The sequence below is a fragment of the Tympanuchus pallidicinctus genome, unplaced genomic scaffold (genome assembly GCF_026119805.1).
Source record: "Tympanuchus pallidicinctus isolate F22 unplaced genomic scaffold, pur_lepc_1.0 scaffold2, whole genome shotgun sequence".
In the NCBI taxonomy this organism is placed as follows: Eukaryota; Metazoa; Chordata; class Aves; order Galliformes; family Phasianidae; genus Tympanuchus; species Tympanuchus pallidicinctus.
In genome coordinates, this window is record NW_026294721.1 from 31,622,599 (window position 1) to 31,645,432 (window position 22,834).

At 41.1% G+C, this 22,834-nt stretch overlaps 1 protein-coding gene across 2 annotated transcripts in view; it reads left to right on the top strand.

The window, feature by feature from the left end:
• UNC5C (unc-5 netrin receptor C) overlaps positions 1 to 22,834 on the top strand; it is a 232,995-nt gene that overhangs the window by 186,461 nt on the left and 23,700 nt on the right. The window contains exons 5-8 of one of the 2 annotated variants that reach the window (XM_052682108.1): positions 5,895 to 6,075; positions 7,571 to 7,738; positions 9,016 to 9,180; positions 21,824 to 21,880. In XM_052682108.1, the coding sequence (XP_052538068.1) occupies positions 5,895 to 6,075; positions 7,571 to 7,738; positions 9,016 to 9,180; positions 21,824 to 21,880 (571 nt within the window). The remainder of the gene's footprint in view (positions 1 to 5,894; positions 6,076 to 7,570; positions 7,739 to 9,015; positions 9,181 to 21,823; positions 21,881 to 22,834) is intronic. The other variant, XM_052682109.1, reaches the window with a different exon arrangement.

The window sequence follows — 22,834 nt, forward strand, 5'->3', positions numbered from 1 at the left end:
CCCAAATCTATTGGTGGATAGCACTCTTCTGAGAAGCAAGAGTTAACTTAGAGCCTCTTCCTTGAGAATAGGCTTGCATGTTGGTCTTGTGCTACCCTAGGAAATACGCTGACTATGAGGTTGTATATTTCTTTGTTTATACTTACCTTAGATACATATTTGGGAGATATACAATGTAGGAGACAGTTTTTAGCAACATTTTTTGTGAGGCAGATGAGCATCACAAAAAATTCTAAATTCTCCCCTTAGAGAAGATAGCTCACATCCTGGAGAGACTATTCTGCACACCTACAAGGTGCACATGTCCTACTTTGAGTCCAACAGATTTTAGCTCCTTACAGACTTCATGTGCAAGTGCTACCCCTGACAGGAGTTTGTGGAGCTTGAGCTCTCCTCAGCATTCACAGTCACCCAGCAATAACATTTGCCTAGGTCAGTTCTTGTGGCAGTAGCTTCTTCTAACTTAGTGTTCACATTAAGCATGAAGAGTGTTAATGCCTCCGTATTTAAACCACAGACTTCACATAAATCACCTGTTTAAAGCTGTTTCCAAACTTTGGGAATTGTGGACCCAGGCTGTACATGTGGCGTTAGAAATACCAACCAACATATCTGAGCTGTGAGTCATCTGTCCCTAAACTCTCTTTGCAGCAGGAAACAGAGCACAGCATCTCCTGGATGTCACAGGGTGGCCACCACCATCATTTCCAGTTAATGATGCCATGATCTTTATTTGAATTTGCAGGTCTGAGAAAGAAAGTTTTCCACCTGCAATTACTTGAACCATGAAGCCCACTATGGCCTTGGAAGTTTCCTTGTTGAGGCTTCGCTTCCCCATTGTGAAGCTGTAATAGGGCCAGAGACATCCAGCAGCTGTACATACACTGTGTATAGATTTTAGTGTTCAAGCAGCAAGCTAGATATATGTGCAATTAAGGAAGCGTTTCCACAGCAGGAACACAAATTCCCTTTATTGGCAGCAGAAGCAAAGAACAACTGAATAAAATGTCACTGCAGTTTGCATTTGCTGTCTCATTCTCAATGTGTGTTCCGCAGTCTCTCATGACTGTAATCTCAGCCTCTTTGGAAAGAAATTTTTTTAACCTTAAACCAACTAGCATGCAAAGGACAGACAGCATCCTCCTGTTGCTGGGATGAAAGCATACATCTGAGAGCAAGTCCAAAAATCAAGAAACATTCTTCAAAGAGGCACTCAGATTTCAATATACCTGAAATAGCTGTTGGCTCAATAGCCTGTATGAAAACTGCTAGTTTCCTCTGTCTCACTTGGGCACCTTGCATTGTGTCCAAATCAGTGGTTAGCTTCACAAATGTTTTATTGGTCCTGTGACATATAAAGAACATAACCTGGAACACTGTTGTGGCTGGGAGATGAGATTGAATGTGATCCTGCTGTTCAGCAAGCCATGGGGAAGGCAGGTTCACAATCACCTTTCGTTCTGGGTTCCTCAGTCATCTTTTATTGAGGCAACTCTCTCACTACTCCCAGCTGCTTGCAGCTTGTTTGTTCTGTCTTTTTACCTATGCCTAGAGGGGCAGAAGATGTATTGCTGGCATTGGCAGGTGCTCTGAAGGCTGTTGCAGGGTAGTGAAGGATCTAGGGCCTGCACCCTGCTGGATTTTCTTGAGATCGCTAGAGGAACAACCCGAGGAGTCCACATCTCTTTTGCATTCTGTATTTCTCTTAGAGCAGTTGTGCTTCTGCTCTACCAGCTTCTAAAACAGTCACGCATACAAAAGTGTGCCAAGAGATTTAAGTATCTGATAATGTTAGTAACTTGGCATGGCTAAATTTGTGTCAGCAATTAGCTTCTGTAATAGGTTATCCAGCATATGTAATCGCTTGTGTGATTTACATCCTCTGTGCTCATTTAGCCAGCACAGGAGCCTGGCCAGGCTTTGCACGCTGTTGAATCTGCCTAAACTGTGTTATTTCAGGTTGCTAAAGCATCCTGCAGTGGGACAGGGCTACCCTTAGCCCCCAGGTACCACCATCCTGGTGGCTGCAGGCTTCCTGCTCTCACCAATGGTTTTGCTTCTTACGTCAAACGGCATGTGGCAGGTTCCCTCTGTTAATTAGAACAAATGTGCCAATTATGTTAATGTATCTCCCGATACCAATCAGTGAATAATTAGAGTCAACACATCTGTCTCTCACCAGGGAGCAGGATGGCAGCACAGACACTACAAAGTACACTGCTCTGAATTACAGCCACACTGGGTTGTGCGTCCTCGGCTGCTCACAGGGACAGTTGGGTCTTATGGCAGGTTGGGAGGTATCTTCTGAGCAACTGCAGGGACTGTGAGCTCATCCACTGTGCTCACTCCTCTGCTTACAGACATCTAAAGTAAAATTACCTGAGCTGGGAAACTGGAAATAGAGATAAGAATTTCATTCTGGCTTTGTTCTGGAGGGCTGATGTTTATGAAAGCTGGGTAAGCGTTGTTATTTTCCATAGCTGGCATGTCCAGGAGAGAACACTTATCCTTCATGGCAGTGTTGTGGTTGATTAAATGTTTGCTGTTATGATGAAAGAAAACTTACGTTCAGGCTTGTTCTATACCATTGCACAGCTATCCATGCATTTATGAGTAATAGTTAGAGAGATATGTCTGGTTTAATTGAGTAGACAGATCTAGATCGTAGAATCATAGAATGGTTAGGGTTGGAAGGGACCTTTAAGGTCATCTAGTTCCAGCCCCCCAGCTAGAGGCAGGGATGCCTCCCACTAGACCAGGTTGCCCAAAGTCTCATCCAGACTGACCTTGAAAGCTTCCAGGGAAAGGGCATCCACGACCTCACTTGGGCAATCTGTTCCAGTGTCTCACCATCCTCACGGTAAAAAATTTCTTCCTAATATCTAGTCTAAATCTACCCATTTCCGTTTTAAAACCATTTGCCCTATTCTTGCTGCTACATGCCCTTATAAAAGTCCCTTCCCAACTTTCCTGTAGGCCCCCAGGTACTGGAGATATCTGTTAAAGAATCTTTGTGACTATAGCCAGCAAATGCATACTCTGAATATCTAGGAATAGCAAGCATCTCCTCCAGAAATGTCTTCTCTGTCACAAGGGCTTGGTTTAGCCTGACCCTGAAGACGGACATCTTGTGGATCTCAGAATGCCCATGGGCATCCCACTTCACCTCTGCCTGCCCACCTGGTAGAGCTCAGGTCTGTGGCTCAAAGTGGGAGGACTACAGTCTGGGGAATAACATGGCGTCACAAGAGAGTGTTGCTTTTAATTTCAGTAATAACAGTTTGCATACTTATCATTCGCAAATCACAGTCTCATCTACTTTGCTCTCTTCTGTGTTTGACACCCGATCAGTTTATATCTACATGAAAACAGCCCTGCTCTCCTTAGATCTGCTTACCTCGCAACTCAAACCTGCCTCTTGGCAGGAGTGCTGAGCACTGCAGCCAGTGGGTGAGTAGCTTCAGAAAAAAAATAGGCTGTTAGCAACTGAAAATATATACTAACAGAATTCTTATTTACATGTTGTAATGTGCTTTAATTAGTTAACTTTTGTACAAGGACTGAAGGAGAAAACACAAGAGCTAATTACTGCAGGATCAGCATGCTCTTTTCTGTGTTGCTTTTTATACTAATGGCTAAAATGTGGAAGGAGGAAGCATCCCTTCTCTTGTCTCAGACGTTTTCTCTTCAGCTCCTCCCTTCAGATTTTGTGATACTTTGCTGTGTGAACAGACTCATTATTACATCATTAAAACCCAGATATCAACACAAGAATGAGTTGGATTATGTTCAAGAAGTACCTAGTAAAAGAGATGAGATTTAGACATGCACACACAGTACCAATGTATTGGCAAAGCAGATTTTTCAGAAGAAAAAATAAATCCTGTGGTTCTGCAAGCTTAACGTTTTATTGTTAGCAAATTCTGTAAGCCATTAGGTGAAGAGGATCTTTTTCCCAGCTGATTTGACAAAGAGCTAGAGGCAGTATACTGAATTATGTAGAGACTCTTTTTTTTTTTTTCTGATATTGGCAACTCTTATTTTCATATCCTCTTCAGTTTTCTTGCAGGGATGAAAGGGAATTTAATGCTCATAGCTTTAATTTTGTCTAATCAGCTGAGACTCAAGCTGAATATGCATATGTGTGCTTTTGTGAAGAGAGAGAGAGTGTTGCAGAGTGCTGATATTTATTGAATACAGAGCTATTGGTGAGGAGGGCTGGTGCATGTACTTACATGGCTATAAAAGCAAAATTGTTGACTGAGCCTCAGTCCATGATACAAGTGTATTCCTGTCCTCACTGATGTCCCTATTTTCTCAATGTGCAGATCACAGGAAAAGTAGTGGTGGGTCTGAAGGTGGTGGGGTACACAACTCTGGCACTGTGTGTAGCATATTTTAGAGTCCTAACACTCCTTTCCAGAAATAGAGTAGGACTGAAAAAACAGAAAGATGCTTGATTTGTGAGAGAGATGGGGGTTAAGTAGCAACCTTCTGCAGGAGAAGAGGTGAGCAGCTGGCTGGTTTTTCAGTCTGGGTTGCATGCAGACTTGACCTGCATGTGGAGAAGCAGCCAGAGATTGTCACTGACTGAACAAGAGTCAGTCAGTGATTATACTTGATGGCCATTGGGATTCAGGAAAAGAACAATTTCGATCATACTGGCAAGTAAAACCAGGTTATGACCAAGAGTTTGTGTTTTAAAAACATGAACACTGCAGTGATAGAAACACAGTTTTCAAAGATTTATGTCTTTTTATTTCTCACCCATTCCTATCAATTTCTGCAGGACTTTTAGCATCACTTGTTTTGGGATGGTTTCAGAATATGTGGCTGTCGAGCAGTGCATCAAAGTGGAGTCTGAGAGTGCAGGCCTTGGCAGATAGCACCTCTTGGGCCCAGCAGGCTGATTGTGTTTATATTTTTCTTCCTTTTATTAACTCTGGGCACAAGCTGAAATGATCCAGAGACACGAAGGCCCTGCTTTGATCCATTCAGGTCCCCAGTCCCTTCCTTCAGAGCACACTCAGTTCAAAGGAAAACAAGCTACTAGTTTTTCAGCCAAATTATATAAGGGTGGCTCACAGCAGTCAGTTGGGATATAATAGGGTGTTTCTTTGGGAAGGCAATAAAAAGAACATTGTCTGGATTAAAAATCACGTATAAAAATATTTTTCTGTGTAACCAAGGAAATTACGCTTTATTAAAATGAAATACAGCTTACATAAAGAAAAGGGAAATCTAAGCATCGATGTAGTCTTTTTGAGCTTCTATTTCCTTGGTAACTGCCTCTGTTTCGTTTAACCCTCACTACAGCAGAACAATAACAGACATGTATGCCTGAGTGCATGTATACTAGATAATTTTGGCCTGTTTGCAATCTGTCTTTTATGTGGCCTCGCTGTATTACAACTTGTGCAGATATATACAAGGTTACTGCACTATTAGATGAGATGTACAAAGAATGGGTGAGAGACTTGGGCTGTTTTAGGTTTCTGGTGTAAGGGAATGTTCTGCATGTAGATAAAGACCTTAGTTATCCTATTCCATATCCCATTCCTCCTGCTCTGAAAGCAAACATAGCAGCTGGCTGACTCTGAAAACGCATTAATATTTTGAAGGCAAGCCATTCAGTGAGAGTAATGGTGGGAGATAGTGAGCCTGAAGAAAAAGGTAGATGTCGACATTACTCTTCCGTTCTCCTGCCATGGTGCTGCAGTGTGCACCAGGTGAGTCCTTTGTACTGTAACACAGTTACAGTTAACTGTAACATAGCCATACATACTGTAACATAACTCTCTCAGAGATAGGCAAGACCATGGCAGATTTTGAGCCCACTATGGTGTGACCAGTGCTGATTCAGTTTTTCCCCTCCTGCCCTTTGATTCCCTCAGGTGGAGTGGCTGAAGAATGAAGAGGTGATTGATCCTGTGGAAGACCGAAATTTTTACATTACCATTGATCACAATCTGATCATCAAGCAAGCCCGGCTTTCTGACACAGCCAACTACACTTGTGTTGCCAAAAACATTGTGGCCAAAAGGAAAAGCACTACAGCAACTGTGATCGTCTATGGTAAGTGATGCCTTTTCCTGCTGCACAGGGGTGAACAATCAGCAGGGAGGCTTCTAGAGATGTAACATGGCTGTATGCAACTCTTACTGCTGCTAGCAACCAAATAGCTACATGGAGGCTTCCTTCAGCATCACACCTTGCTTTCTACCCTTACATTTCATTCTCTCACTGATGCTTTTCAGAAATAAGAGTGAAACTACAATGAAATCTGTGCTTCCATGGTAAGAGTGTCTGATCAACAGAATCACCCATCTACTTATCCCTCTTCTAATCAACATATTTTTTATGCCTATTACCAAAGCATACTCTGATGTCAAATTCCCAAAGCACTCTATGGCTTCAATTCATAGGAGCACAACCTGGCTTAGAAATAAATATAAGGGGAGTAGGAAGTATTGAATAGCATTATTCTACACAACACTCCTGATCTGATATTGAGGTTGGCCTTCCTTTGGCCAGCCCAATATTTCTACTGCGGTCTCTTCTAGCCTGTCCTGTTCTTCCCCACAGCCTGAGTCTCTGCCCCTGTAAGCCATCTCTACAATGCTTCCCAAGCTGGGGTATCCTGCAGAACAAAACCTGATCTGGCAGCACGCCAGCTGACTATCCTGGTGTTCCTTACAATCAGCTTAATTATAGGATAGACAAGTGGGAAGAAATCCCTATGATTATCCCTAATATTCATTTCATATTCAGTCTAGCAGTTAGATTTAATTGTAACTTCAGGGAAGCAACTGCTTACAATGAGGGCCTTTTAGATCAGATTTTATAGAAAAACAGCTGAATTGAGTTGATTAGGAGTGTTTCTGATATTGAGAGATGGACCTTGCAAAAGCACTGTGTTTTGTAACTGTGGTGAATGCAAAAGCATAGACATATAGGCATGCTTGAACACCTCCTCATTTATATACAGTGGTTTTTTTTGAACAGTGAAGTCAAGAATGTATGTAGAGGAGCAGCCACTTGTGTGGGTTTTGATATTAGATCCTCTTAAGGGTTGTGTTATACCACAGATATTTGGGAGCTGGGGAGTTTAAACAGTTGGTATGTTATCCATACCCTGATGATGCCATTAATACATAGAGTGGCACAGTTCCCTCTCTGTCCACATCATTCTTCTATCTAAACCAGAAGCTGAGGCAGGTGGAAAAGAGTGGGCATAAACATCTTCCCAAGGATAAATATCTTCCCAAAGTCCAAAATAAAAAATAGTGTAAGCTCACTCTGATTAGCTTAAATATTTGTCATGGAGGTGCTAGGTCATTCATACGCACCAGCTGTTTCTGCACTGGGGTGAGTTGGAGTTGCCCTGACACCCCAAAATCAGCTTCTGGAAAAGAAAGAGAGAGAAATCCTCACTTCCAACTCTTCCTGTTGAAAGCATGAGAATGTCTCAGTGTTTGTAGATGATGGATAAATCCAAGAAAGAGGTGCAATGGAAGTTATTTCCAGGATAGCTTTCGTGCAGTGTCACACTCTTCCTCTTGCTTTCCAGTGAATGGAGGCTGGTCTACCTGGACTGAGTGGTCAGTGTGCAACAGCCGCTGTGGGAGAGGCTTCCAGAAGCGCACAAGGACTTGCACTAACCCTGCCCCACTCAATGGGGGGGCCTTCTGTGAGGGGCAAAACGTTCAGAAAATAGCTTGCACCACCCTATGTCCAGGTATGGTATGAACAGCATATAGCTCTCAATGCATGCTTTTTTTTTCTGGCACCAGTCATTTCAGGAGAAGGCCGCTAGTCACAGAAGCTTCATTCTCTTTATTAATAAATCCAGCATTTCAGTGAATGAATTGGAAATTGTGTTATGTAAGTAGAAAAAATAGTGCATACATTACCTCAAGCAGCAAGAGATTTTGTCCCACTTTTGTACATAGCTTGCGACCTTGTCTCAACCTTAGTAATTCAGGGGATTTGGAGAACGCTCAGAGCTTCAAACAGTGGGAGATAAAGTCTGAAAGCTCTGGAAGAGGACAGGAATTTGAGTCCACAAAGTGACTGTGATGCAAATAAATTTATAATGTCTGTTCAGTCCAGCTGTCACAGCAAGTGCATCATTTGAGACACATGGAGAGCAGATGCCAAATTTCAGGCACATTTACCCAACTTCAAATACAATACCTTTAAAAGGTATTCAGATGCAAACTTATGAAAATTACAAAATTGTTTTAGGAGACAGAGGGTTGTTTGTGGCCTTTCCATGACAACATTCTGCCATCTGTCCTACTGCCTAGTACTCTCCTACGTTGGCTGCATCACTAAAATTAGCGTCACCATGGTGTCACTTCAACTAAGGAAGCTTGACCATCCAAGACTGAGTCATAGAAGGGGGTCAAAGGAGCTCAAATGAGCAAAAATCTCACCTCTTCTCATTATTCCAAGTTGCAGACTACTGTCTCAAACTCTATTACTGGAATAATTTAGTTATTAGTTCATTGACTGTTTCACATTTTGCTTTTGAAAATAATTTGCGGGATTTTGAAAGGTGCTAAATGCATTCCTGATTCTATTCTTGTGAAATATACCCGTGCCTTTAAATAATTCTTTTAGCATCAAATATTTAAAATTAAATATCTTCATTCTAGAGAAGAGCTTCTGGCCAAGTTTAATTTTAACCTCTGTGTTAAAAAAAAAAAAAAGGAAAAAAAAATCACAGATTGCCAAATTGCACACTTTGAGCATAGATAAACTGCTGACATGTTTCTAAAAAGGGAGAGGAAGAGCAGAAATGATGCTGGGACAGAAATAGAACTTTTAAAAATACAGGCTGGTTCATTTCATTGATTCACTTGTTGGCATGGCTTAGAGCCCTTCTTCCTTGCGAGGATAACTGAAAATTCCAGGCAGAGCTATTCCAAGAAGAGCAATGCTTTGCCTTGGTCCCACGTATCCCTTTGTGTACCTGTTCCCCTAACACCTTGTGTCCTCTCCTTGTCTCAGTGGATGGCAAATGGACATCCTGGAGCAAGTGGTCCACTTGTGGCACAGAGTGTACCCACTGGCGCCGGAGGGATTGCACAGCCCCGGCCCCGAAGAATGGAGGCAAGGACTGCGAGGGACTGGTGCTACAGTCCAAGAACTGCACCGACGGGCTCTGCATGCAGGGTGAGTGCTTCTGCATCAGCTCTGGGGTCCAGGAAAGATGTAGCCATAGAAAAACCTGCTAAAGATCTTGTCATCGTGTATCTCCTGACAGCTGTTACCTATACAACTTTCATATGACTTATGCAGTAGCAGCTTGAAGGTCTGCTCTAGTACTGAGGTCTGTTCAGTCTGTGTCTGTCCATGCCATGGTCCCGTCTTAGGGACTAATAAGACTGAGATGAAAGCAAGAGTAGGCTTGTGCTGTGATTCCGACTTTTTTGCAAGCAATGTCTTCTATGTCTTTCTCATCCATTCTTAAAAATGAAGTCTTCTCCATTCTGCTGGTATGTTGAAACTTCTCTTTGCATTTTGTTAGAATAACCTGAGTACAATAACCTCTCTCCTGAAAAGTACAAGACATTTCTTCCTTCTTCTCTTTTGAGCCTCAGCTCTTCATTGCCCAAGAAGCTGTGGTAGTGAGCATCCAGTATCAATGTGTCCAGATCATAATATGCTTAGAGTTTTCTAATGAAAAAAGAGTCAGGAATTTTTATTCTCTCTGACAGATGACTAGTGACTGAAATAGACCCAATGCCACATAAGTAACACCACTACACTAATAGGTCTACTTTCTAAGTAGGTGGCTACTGTCCTGGCAGCAACCTCTTGTGATACTCTATGTCAGTATTTTGCCCCAAGGTTCCCAGATTGGCCAAAAACACTTCTTCAGTGTGACTTGCACCATCAATTTCATTGTGTGAAAAGCTATTAGTCAATGTCAACAACATAAAAAGTGTAGCTCTCCAATATTTGTTTTTAAGAGGAATATAGAAAGGTAAGATTCAGAGCTTTAGGCTTTTTATTTTCCAAAGACACGGCTGGATTTTTTTTCCCCTGTCTTATTGTAAAACATCTCTGTAACTATCATAGTGGGAAAGTTAACGCATCTGTAGCTCCAGTAGTATGAATAAGTCATTATGGTAAATTAGGAAGAAAAGATACATCCCCTCTACAGAAGAGCTCTTTACTATCAGTTTATATTTAGACAGGTGTATGTCATCTTTGTGTATGTGCATAAAGAGAGCCATTTAAGCAGAAATCTGGTGGAAGAATAGATATAATAGTACAGCAGAATAAAAGCCCTATAGGGATCTCATTTATCTGTTGATGGTATATTGCATTTTATTTGTGAAAGTGGATGCTGAGTATAAAGCAGAAGCCTTCAGTGGGAGAGAATGTAAGGTTATTGTGAATCTTACTCTGCTTCATATATATGTATATAAAAATGGTAATGAAAAATATTCAGTCACATATTGACCCACTTGGCTTCAGGGGCTATGATCATCTTTCAGTGCTGGAATTTAATGGCAGTGTTTTAGTGGTGTCTTTATACTCCTGAGGCTTCATACACCTGTAAAACCTACAGTGCTGCTTCCAGATCCATCACCTCTGGGAAGACTGATTTGTTGCACTTTATGGCAGTGTGCCTACTGTTTTCTCTCTCTCTCTCTCTTTCATTCTTTCTTTCCTTGCAGTTTATGCAAAATCATTCTGTCTCTTTTATATTTTCACTGATGTGAGTCTAGATCCAGAGCAGATCTGCCCATAAGCAAGGAAGGAACATGGACCTCTTCATTCCTAAAATATTGCACATGAGGCTGGTGAGGGCTGGCCTGAAGCTGGCATTTCCCCTGCCTGGGAACATCTGGACCTACCAGAGATCTCAAAGCTGTCATGCTGATGGGTGCCACTTAGTGCCACATCTACTTGCCCTTTGTGTCCAGCCTTTCAGGAGGCTGCGTCGGCCAGTTGCTTGCCTGCCCAATGGCCAGATCCTGTCTGAGGGTGCTCTGGTGCTTCCTGCTCAGAGGCAGACCTCAGTGACTGCGCTGTCTGAGCAGCTGGGATCAAAGAGTTACTGGATGGGCCCAACTTACCATGAGGCTGTTGCTTTGGTAAAACTCACTTGTAAACATATATCTCTATATGTTTATGTATATAAAAGGTGTCCTGAAACGTTGAGTTGAATGAGTCTAATTTGCAAGCTCTTTTTCTTTCAGTCTATTATTCACTACAGTAGCATCAGCTGGATAAATCAATAAGCTCTTTCATCAGACTGCCCCTGCTCCAGCAAAGAGCAGCAGTCTGCTCTGATATTGATTTCTGTGGGGATAAAAACTGTGGAGCTCTCTCCATCCCTTGTAATTACAGTATTTTGCACCCAAAACTGCAGTTTGTGCTTTCCGCTAACTGTGGCATTTCTTATGCAACTCTGCTGTCACATTTATTCGGATTAATGATCTTGCTAGTATACACATACACTCTCTTATTCAGTAGTTAGTATTTTTCTGTTAACATGAAAGGATGAACAGTCATTAAACTAGAAAGCCTGCAGAGAGACAGAAGGCTGAACTGAAGAAGAGTAGCTGTAGTGACGAATTTAGGGTGGTCATTACTATTTTAAGTTTCCCCATACAAAATATTGCCTAGCAGGTCCCGTTACAACAATTTTGTAATTCCCATAACAGCATTAATATGATCTTCTGGAACAAAATATGGTGTAAGTGTAAGAAGAATTGGCTGGCTACCACCCACACTAGTTGCGTTACTGCCTCTGTAGTTGCGTTATTTCCCATTTGAAGTACAAGAACTGCAGTAAATACTTTGGTGCAATGAGGAACGCTTTTAAAGGCACACACTGCATCTCACAGGGGATTGCTATAAGCTGAAATGCTGCAATTAGCTCTCCCCTCATTCCACTTAATTACTTTTGTGGGTGTACTGTGCGGACACCAAGCAAGCGCAACACTGCACCATCACTTCACACTTCAGCACAAATAAGATGATGGGATCAGAAGTGTCTTTAGAGCAAAGTACAGTGTGAAGTGTTCTGCTGTGCCCAGTGGTGGCAAGGTACCTGTGTGATACTGAAAAGTGTCTGGTGGCCCAAATTTGGCTCTGTATTCTGCATAAACTGCTGCTGGTGGCCAGGAAGAGGTGAACACCCTATAAAGTGAGTTAACTGTGTTGGTTGGTGGCTCACTGCATGAGTGGTGATGTGCAAGCTGTCTTCTTGCTTTTTCACACCTGAGGTAAAAAATATTAGCTGCTGTATGATAGCATCATAGAATGACCCAAGCTGGAAAGGACCCAGAAGAATCATTGAGTCCAGCTCCTGGCTCCACATAGTACCACCCAAAAATCAGACCATACATCTGAGAGTGTTGTCCAGATGCTCCTTGATCTCTGGCTATTATTTGATGCCATGTTCCTTACTCAACCACCCTCACCTGATGAAGAATCTTGAACATGTCCATGCTCAAAGTGTTTCACAGAATCACAGAATCACCCGGGTTGAAAGGGACCTCAAGGATCATGTAGTTCCAACCCCCCTGCCTAGCAGGGCCACCAAACATACACGTTTCATCTGTGTCCTGTCTACTGACAATCTCAAGTGTCAATGTTCAGGTCTCTTTTATCCCTAACTTCAATAAATAAGCACAGAAAGTCCATAGCCATGAGTGTGGGTGCCTGTCCATGCTGGTAAAGCATGTCTTTTCTGAAATCTGAAATTCTGAGATCATGCTAGTGATGAGCAAGTTGGCACCAGCATACTCAGGAGAAGACAATCAGTGTCCCTTCCTCAGCTCACTCTTTGTTTAAGCAGGCAGCTATGGTTTTTCATAAAGGCTGGCTAAGCTGTGCTTTTAATTTTTCTTCAAATCATAGGTTTAGTTGTCTTACAGCAGCAAAGTAATACTGAACTATATGTCACTTGACAACTGTAGATTATCTAGTTCTATAAATAGTACCATTGCTCTGTTTAGTAAAAACTGTTCACTTTATACTGTCACAGTATGGATTACAAACCCATCGTTTCATAGAGCCAAAAGGAAATTTCCTTGGGTCAAGCATAATCAGATTCAGTGTGGACTTTTCCTTTATTCCTTTAAGTAAATAAGCATGAAAAGACTGAGGCAGGCTGCTATCACTTAAAGGACGGTGGAAAAGATTTAAAAAATCCTCACCTGCCACTAAAGGCATCACTGGACCAGCTCCCTGGTCACTCTTACTCTACAAGAGAATCATATAACTTATGTGCACAGCAACCTAGTTGGATTCACTACTTGAGAAATAAGAAGTTTTACAATGGAGAAGATGTTATTACCAGAACTGTAATTCCATTTCTTCTTAAAAAGGCCCCCTGCTGAATCAATATGTTGCTTCTGTGGTTGCCAAATTCTTTGAAATCCTTGTATGAAAGTCAGAGTTAAGTTCATAAAGTTGCCTCTTACAGCCACAGTGACTTAGGGACGTGAAGAAGATGCAGTTTGTCCTGCTGGTTCACTAAGTGGTTAACTACTGCCCTTTAACAGCCCTGTGCTATCTGTATACAGATCTGAAGTAGAAAGCAAGGTTAACCTGATACTAAGAACTCTTTCTTCCTAGGACATATATGTACTGCACATGCCCTGTTTGTTTAATATAACATACCAGAACTTTCTGATGGGATAAGCATTTGTTTCCCATTTTGGCTTGTTTTGAAAGCCAGCATTCAGCAAGGAATTACAGAGCAGAGAAGTTTGATGAGGACTTCTGGTCTTCCAGAGCAGATTAGTGTGCATAGAGCAGAGGAATGTTTTTCAGGCTCCAGGAGGTAAGCAAAGCTCTCTCGAGGGAGATTGCAACAGAAGCCTATGTGTGCAGAGGAATGAAATAAAACCTTTTATTAAGAGCATGTGGGTCAAGAGGGAACTTATAATATGTTCAGTCTGTCAGTGTAATGATATATCCACATGGCCAGTTGCATTGAGCCTTTGACGGGCAGTTTTATTCATTTTAAGAGCACATCTCATCTGTTCCTAGAGGAAGTTTTCTATACTATTGTTATTTGATATGAATAAAGAGTTGTGATATTTTATTTTTAACCCCACTACTATGTAATGATGTAGCAGCTAAGGGAGTGTATGTACACATCTCAGTTATGACTCTTATTTATTCTTATTGTAGTAACATGAGAAATCCCCAGCTGAAGACCGACCCACTCTGGTGGGTCCTCTGCAACTGCTTAGTGAGAGCTCATGCCTAACAAAGCTCCTACTCAAAGCAGATGAAAGCTCTGAGTATAAAGTGCAGATCCACAAGCAGAGCCTGGGACCCTGAAACTGCTTTTTCCCACCCCAGTTACTTCAGAAAAACCCCCTTCCCATTAATTTTAAGGAAAGGTGAGCACACTAAGATCTCTAGATTGTTTTGAAAAATAAGCCAGGGAATACATTACCTTACTTGTGAGCTTATAGAACTCCTCCTTTTCTGGATGCATTCTAACTGTGTTTTCTTTCACCAAGCTGCTTGCCATGTATTCCCTCTTCAGTGCCAAACCCTGTCCTTGTTTCAACTCTCCCTGTAACTCATTTGCTTTAGGCCAGCTAAAAAACAAAGCAAACCCCAGGAAATCTATTCAGGCACTGCAAATGTGGAATTTGCAAATACATAAACTAGCAAATTGCAATGCTAGACATGTGTTTACTTTTGCTGTCAAACATCCATAAGAAACCCAGCATTAAGGTTCTGTGCTTCTAAGATATTAAAGACAGGCATAAGATTTAGCTAAAAGGTCGAAGTCCTTAACTTTAAAAGATTGCATATTGTCAAAATTGCCTCTTCTAATCCACATCCAAATTGTAGCAACAGGTTATCCTACTCCTCCATCTTCTTCCATCCCATGTAGATTATATGCATGCTTAAACTAAGGCAAGACCTTTCTAACAGCGTTACCTAAAGTCAAGAATCTAATTTAAAATGAAAACACAGTTTCAATCTTAATTATAGAATATCATACACTCGTGTTCAAGGACAGAAATGAGAGAGGCTCCCCATTTAACCTATACATTCAGGAAAGACCTGAGATAACACCCAAGTAAATAATCAGTCACAAAACCTTCAGCTTCTTGTTTATTAGCCCACCATGAACTTGCCAATAATTAGTCCTTTAGCAGGAAAATAAATTACTGTGCATTATCTCCAGGATGCCTGATATCATATCTGACCTTCATCATACTTACTGCAGACTTGAAGGTCTTTCTCTAGAAGAGCAAATATAAGAAGCTGGATACATTTTGCCTGAAATATTTTTGCAGTTCTGCGGACATTATTATGTGCTTTCCCCTTCCCCCCACCCTCCATTTTTAATCCACCATAAATTACAGATGACATTTCCTTATTTATGTGCTAGAATTTCTGCAAAATGGTAGGGGAGAGAAGCAATTAACAGCAGCTGCAATACAAGGATTATTGTTGTCATTTCTTCTCTATTAAATCTGTATTAGAAACATGTTAAGTGAGCATGGAGGTTTAGTCCTAAGCAGTAAGAATATGGGATTTACTTCAAGGTTATATTTGTACCCTTAACTTTGCTCCCAAACAGAGAAAGAACTACCAGCAGCTTGTGCAGCCATGGCCTATGGGCACTGGAGGGAGAAATTCAAAACTCCTATAAGTCAGTTTAAGTCTCCTAATTTCCTTCTCCTTGTGAAAGTGACTGCTTTTCCATGATAGGGAGAAAATAGAGACCTATGTAGTTGTGTCTGAGTTAACATAATCACTTGAAAGCTTTGAGCATTTTCACATTCTGCTTGTCATAAGGAAATTGCTCTAAAAACAGCAAAGAAACTCTGCAAGCAATTCTGAGCATCTGGAGCCAGAGAAAGAGGAAGATACTGAATTACCACTGAAAGATCTCATGTTCAGAATTAAGAACATAACTAATCAGATGCCTGTTATTTGGGACTGGCATGGGAAAAAATGACTAGCTTGCTGGCCTTGATTTATTAAATATTGGAATTCATCTAGTATATGTATATACTTACATACAGTTGGGAACAGTTCCTGTAAACTCTCGTGTCACTATGCACCACCTGCCTACTTCAAATTGTCTAAGAACTGCTTCCTTCAAATTTTAGGTCTCTACATTTGAGAATTAGTCTCTATTCATCTTTCACAGCTCTGTAGTTCAGAGCCTGTTGCCACCAAGAGGTTACTACAACTTCACTGTCACTACACTGGATGAAACCATCAAATAGAGAAAGAAAGATAGCAGTTGAATGAGTGCCCTCTTCTTTTCTTACATGCAATTTAAAGGACATTGACTTTGGAACCAAAAGGGGAAAATGAGCTATTACTGTATATTATGCACAGCCTGTCATGTTCATTGCAACAGGATGATATGGGGACACATCATGTGGCTAGGCTTTCAAAAGGACCACATAATTACATGACCCTAGCTCCTTTTAAAAGCACTGTGCAGAGGAGAAAGTGAAGAGCATTTATAGATTAGAAGCAAGTGATGCCAGATTAAAATATTATGCATTAAAGAAACGAGCAGTTTTGATGTACTTTATGCAATCTTCACTTTATTAAATGTGTGTGCACGTCTCAAAATCTCACTAACCTTGATACAGTCTCAAAATGTGTACCATTAGCTGTGACCTCAGCAGCTAATGGCATAAAGCAGATTCTTTGTAGGATAATTGTAAATGTTTTTGTAAATATGAACCAAACTGGATAAGTATCAGTGTGCCCAGAAATATCACCTTCGGCTGCCCCACCATCTTATGTAGTTACCTGCAGGGAAGAGAAAGTAGTGACTCAGGCAGCTGGAGAAAATACAAATGGAAAAGGCTTTTTTTCCCCCTTTCTTTCTTATGTTAGTATTTTATTTTCTGCTAGTAACAGAATAAAACATTTTCATTATCTGCTAAAAAATGAAACAATAATATAATTTCAGTATGACTAGAAAGCTGGTAAAATCTATTAGGGACCAAAAAAGGGGAGAATCAGACACAGGATTTCAGGATGCCTGTGGTCATGATACTGAATTCCCACTTTGTGTAGTATGCATGTGTATATATGCTCATAAATATTTTGAGAGGTATATTCATCCGTGAGAAGTTGGAAATAGTTTTTAAAAGTTGTTTTGGTGGCTTTTTGATGACAATCTGTTTCAATTTCTGACTCAGAGGAGTCAGCACCATAATCTCTGCACAATTATTATCTGTCATAGGTCTGAAATTCTTCATTCCTTCCCCATCCCTTGGCAGACAGGTTTTTCCTGAGGCAAATTGCAGCAGCTGAATTCTTGCTGTATAAAGAGATGTTCTACTATGTCACAGCTAACCACCTAAACCAGGTGATCCCACACATTCAGATATTCTGAAGACTGTTGAACCCCAATGACGTGCCTTTGAGTCTCCTGTGGTTATTGGCACAAATGGATTTCCAGAAGGTTGGAGCAAGGCATATGGGACCAGAATGCTCCGGCTGGGCTCCCAATGGTTAGGGATCATTTGTGTTTGCAAACAGCACCAGAATAATTAAATGAGCTTCAAAATCTATTTAGTTAAATGGACTCAATTTCCCAAAGCAGTGTAAGTGTGACTGGTACAGAAATTGAGTTAAGCTAAATTGATAAAAAGCCTCTGAAGTCTTCTCTGTGTACCAGTGTTAGACTGTTTTTTCTTTCCAGTTCTCTGACCTTTGACATATTCATCCTTTCAGCGTATTACATTGGTATAAAAGTGCTTAAATTGCTGTAGGTATTCTTTATGGAAAGCAAATAGCCAATGCCTAGGGAATGCATCTTTATAATGACATAGCTGCATTTGTACAAAGCATTTCTGCCTATGTAATTACTTGAGTTAAAAAAGTCCACCTTGAACACTTAATAGAAGCACTTTTACAGGGACAAAAAAAAAAAAAAAAAAGGTATTTACAAGCTTAATGTGGAATATAAAGTAGAATGCATGGAGAAACATCAAATTAATTAAAGACTTTTTCATAAATACATTTCATGTGCAATTACATTGGTGCAATTTCTGTGCATAGCCCAAGCCTCCCACTGATTCTCCACATATGACATCGAGAGCAGTTCTTCTAAAATGAAGGAAATAAAAAACCGGTGTTGGTAAGTTACTGAGATCCTCAAACAGAAGGGACTATGCAAGTGTAAAGTATGTTTATTACTATTTGACTCATCCAGCAGCAAGTTACACAACAAAAAATCAAAAGCTGCTTTGAAAATGTACATTTCCCAACAAGCTGTAGGAAGAAGCTTAAATTATTTTTCTCAAAGCAAGTAGCTCACTGTGAAGCCAGCTGCTCTGCGTGTGAGTCAACAGCCTCGGCAGCCTTCCTAGAGTCAAAGCCAACAGCACCTTTCTACATTTACCCTCGTTAAAAAATGTGATGATCCTGGTAGATGTCCCTGAGGTTTTTGCCAGGCAATGTTGTTGATACAGGGGAGAAAAAAAAAATAAAAAAAATGAAAAATATGTCTGTTCACTGCAGTTACTTTGAAGAGAAGAGGGGACTCGTTCTTCATTATTACAGGTACTAATCCCAGCAGGTTTGCATCATTATTCGATGAAAACATCCCTTCTTATTGTTCAAAAGTGTAGTCAAGGGGACTGGTATGAAAGCCTATTTTCTAAAGCAGTGTCTGTGCTGTGGTGCTGGGAGCATGGCTATGGACCAGCCTTCTGTGCACCTAGCACTGCTATGTGCAGCCTCAAGCCTTCCATTGCCATGGCAAGGCCCACTCCCTTTTGGAACACTCTTTCATGACAAAGGAGCGCCTAAAAATTGTTTTATTCTAGAAGCGCCTGCCCAAATGGCAAAGGGTGCCTATAGTAGCCGTGTTTGAGTCATCTCCTACAATTGTGCTTAATTTGCAAACACAAATGGACCTGGCATTTGATGTGCTGTTCAGCAGACTGATGGCACAGCCCAGCTTGGCTGGGATGCTTAATAACCAACCTGAGGTGAGGAGTCCTCTTGCTTCAGCCAGGGGAGGTCTTATTGCCACCACAGCCCAGCTTGTGCAGTGCTGTCTCCTTGACCAGGACTTTGCACTTTGCAGTCTCCAGCATGGATGGCTATTTATCTATCCATGGCCAGCGTGCTCAGACATGACTCGACCCTTGGCAAATAATTGGTATGCCCACAACGAAAAGCTCAGCATGGCATCTCATGTCCTTGGCCCTTCCCTTCATCCCCTTCTTTCTTCTATTCAGAACATTTTTTTTCCAGCAGCAAAGGTTTGCTCAGAAAGTTGCCTCTCGGTAGTGGTACATGCAGGAAGGTACAATCAAATGCCATTTATAAAGTACGTCACTTTGTGAGATTAATGGAAGCAAAAATTTTCTTCGTCTTTTCCTCTTCTTTGTAATAGGTGTGCTTTGAATACAGACACAAAGCGTTTCTGGTAAAGGAGTTGGTATCAATCTTTGGCAGCTGCAAGGCTGTTCTCTGCAGTTATCAGTATGAGAATTCATGCAAAATTGTCAGAGGCAAATAAGTATTTGCTATAAATAGAGTCTATGGAGAGATTGCTGCTTCTTTTAGTGTATTTTGAGACCACAATTGCTTACTTTCCTAAGAATACTTGAACTTGGATGTCTACTTTGTTGGGAATAGAAAAGGCTGTCAGTAATCCACAGCTAATCAGGAGGTGCCATTTTTTGTACCCTGAGTGGCAGACATCAAATCACTTCCTGTGTGGCAGGAATGACATGCAGCCTCAAATGCCAAACCTGCCAGCTGAGAAGCAACTGAAAGAAAGGGGAATGGCCTTTCTGTCTCTGCATGAAGGAGTGCAAGCTCTGCGCGAGTTTAGGTGATGCAGAATTGGTTAAGGTATGTTACCCTATGCCAGATCCCCCAAAAATACACAATGGGACACAGGAAATGCAGGGATCTCCCAGCAGATTTGAGTATGAGACTGAAGAGCATGTAGAGAAGCAGCCAGCCTAAATTCAGCCTTGTTTTTATACCTTCCATCTCCTCTGGCTGACCCCTGCTCTCCAGGGACATCTTGCCATAGGAAATATTGGCCATAAGATTATAGCTGAAACAGCTGGAATTTAGGTGGACTAAATATGCACCTCATCATTCACCTGGGGAATAACTGGGGAGTAACCAGCTCACAGTAAATTCGTGCTCCAACTTGCTGAGCACTCACTCAAGCCTTCAGAAGTTGCCTGCCTGACTTTTTTTGGCCGATGCCACAAGCGCACTGGTAGAAGTGGGAAGCGGTTATTACAGAAGATTTAGTGTACATGCTGAGAGTACACGTAAGTGAGCTTGCCTCAACAGACAAAATAAATGAGTGTGAGAACATAATATTTCTGAAAGCAATTGTAAGGCTGGAATCATTGCAGTGAGATAAAGTTTTAAGTAGATGTTACAGGCAGTATAGTTTATCCCATAATGCCTCAGAAAAAAACATCATCATCAGAAAGCAGCTCTTCTTGCTCTGGCATTTCAGTTGAGGTAGCATTTACATGATAGTTAATGTCTGGAAACTTTGTGGGGAGGTATGTCTATGTCTGCAGTTGGGACAGACTGTATCTTCATTAGCAAGTGGCGCAGCCAAGCAGGATGAGAAACGCAAAGCTCAACAGATGCTTTTGATCGATCTCAGCATTTCTGGGAGCTGGAGATTATTTCTCTGATCTGCCTATAATGTGGTCCTGTGCATTAGGTGCACACTAGGAGTCCAGTTTTATTTCATCTGCAGGAGCCCAGTGCTGTGCAAACTCCTCGCAGTGTGTCCCAAGGCATGGGGGAGATGGAGAGAACTGTGGGATTCCTTTCAAAAGTAGGAAGAGGGGGACCCTTTCTCCGGCACCCACCTTAATTCCATCCATGGCAGTGACTTACCCTTGCTTTGTCATTTCCCTCTCCAACAGGATGCGACTCAGAGCCTTTCCCTTGCTCCCCATGCAAATGGAGGGGGGCTGAGAGATTCTCAGCAACTCCCCTGATCTCCTCTAAAGCCAAACATCCTCAGTGTGCTTTGCTGTACAAGCTGCAGAAAGACGAGACTAAAGAAACCATCTCTCTTATTTAGCCGTTCAGAAATATAACTGTAAATTGTGTTATCATTTTGTCGATAAACAGGGCTTGCAAAGATTTCAAATAAATAATGCTATGACCCCAGGGGCCTTATTGATTTTTTAATAATTTTGAAGAGAAGCCACTCAGTTTCCTGTTTGCTGACAAATTCTTTGCTCCCCGAGGAATTCCTATTGAACGCGCATTAAAGAGAGGATAAAATAATTCCATGGAAATCCAGAAAGAGGGCTTTCTGCATGGACTCTGCTCAGCAAATGGGTATTTAACCTCTGACTGGTGACGACAGGTCTCCTCTAGCTCTATTAGATCAACAGCAAGCTACTATAATTAAATAAAAAAACTGTTTAGAGCTTCACCGAACATGTCCTGGGAATTAAAGCATATGGCAGGAATAGGGAAAAAAGACTTTCCATATGCTAATGACCCTTGATGTCTGAAATAAATTAGATCCATTAGAGTTTATGCTCTATAAAAGAAAGACTTTAAGCACTCCAAAGTTAGTGACTCGAGACCGATTTTGGCTTAGAAATTCAATCTGCCTACTTAGTAATTCTTAGTAAGGCTCTGGAGGAGACAGAGGATGCAAAATCATAATTTTGTGCTGTATCGGAATTCTAAAGTGCCATCAATTTCTTTTCCTTTCTTTTTTTTTTTTTTTTTTTTTAATTAAACCATTTTTCATGCTTCCTTTTTTGTTCTCCTCATTAATTTGATTTTGTTCCCATTTTTGTTTAATTTCTTTCTTTTTAAGGTTTCATTTATCCTATTTCAACTGAACAGAGAACCCAGAATGAATATGGATTTTCTTGTAAGTTTAATGTTTCATTTTACATTCCTGGACATTAATGCAATGCTGTTCCTGGGGTCAAGCTTTAGTGTTGTGCCAGCTCTGTGTGCCTAGGCAAAGATGGATTGGGCAAATGAAGCTGCTTGTTTGACAACAAATTCCCTATCAGTGGGCTGACACAGGCTGATCACAGCCTTTCTACCTTAGGAAAATGGGAGAAGAAGCTGCAACAAAGGTAGAAAATGGAGAGAACAAGCCCTCTCTCTCGTTAACGTTTCCTTAGCAATTGAAAGAAGTGTGGTGGAGGGATAACTTTGCACTGAGCTGTAACTCAGAGATCTGCTTCCTGAACCGCTGGGATGTAAGTCCTGCTGTTTTGAGGCTGGCATGTTGAAAGTTTCATAGCCAGAGGCTGATGGACTTTGATCAGTCCTTTTCAACATCTGCCAACTCTCACCTCTGTGCTGGAGGGCAGCTTAGCTTAAATGACTAAAAGGTGGGGAGCAAAACATGAAATAAAAGTGATTTCACATGTTTTAAATTAACAAAAATGGGCTGCTAAAAAGGTCTGATTTGATTTTTCATTTTCTTTTTTTTGCATTGTCTCTGCTGCTGGGATTTTTCACTTTGTAGAAACACATCAAATTTTGATCATGTATTCAGGCCTTTTGGAAAAAAGTCTAGTTGATAATGATGCTGGAGATTACCCTGAAATTAGTGCGGAAGATACGGTATAAGCAGCTAGTAGAAATATCAGAGCCATTTTCTCACAAGACAGCTGTAATAAATCTGGGATCCTTTTAGTAAATTACCACATTATTTCTCATGCCTGCTTTAGCTTTTATCCAAATACGTATGTGTTAGTGCCAGTAATGAGAATTCAGTGGTTGATTCTTTGCTTTCCTGGACATTTTTTAAAGGCAAAAGAAAATGGCTCAACACCTTATCAGTCAGAAATCACAAAATACATTCTAC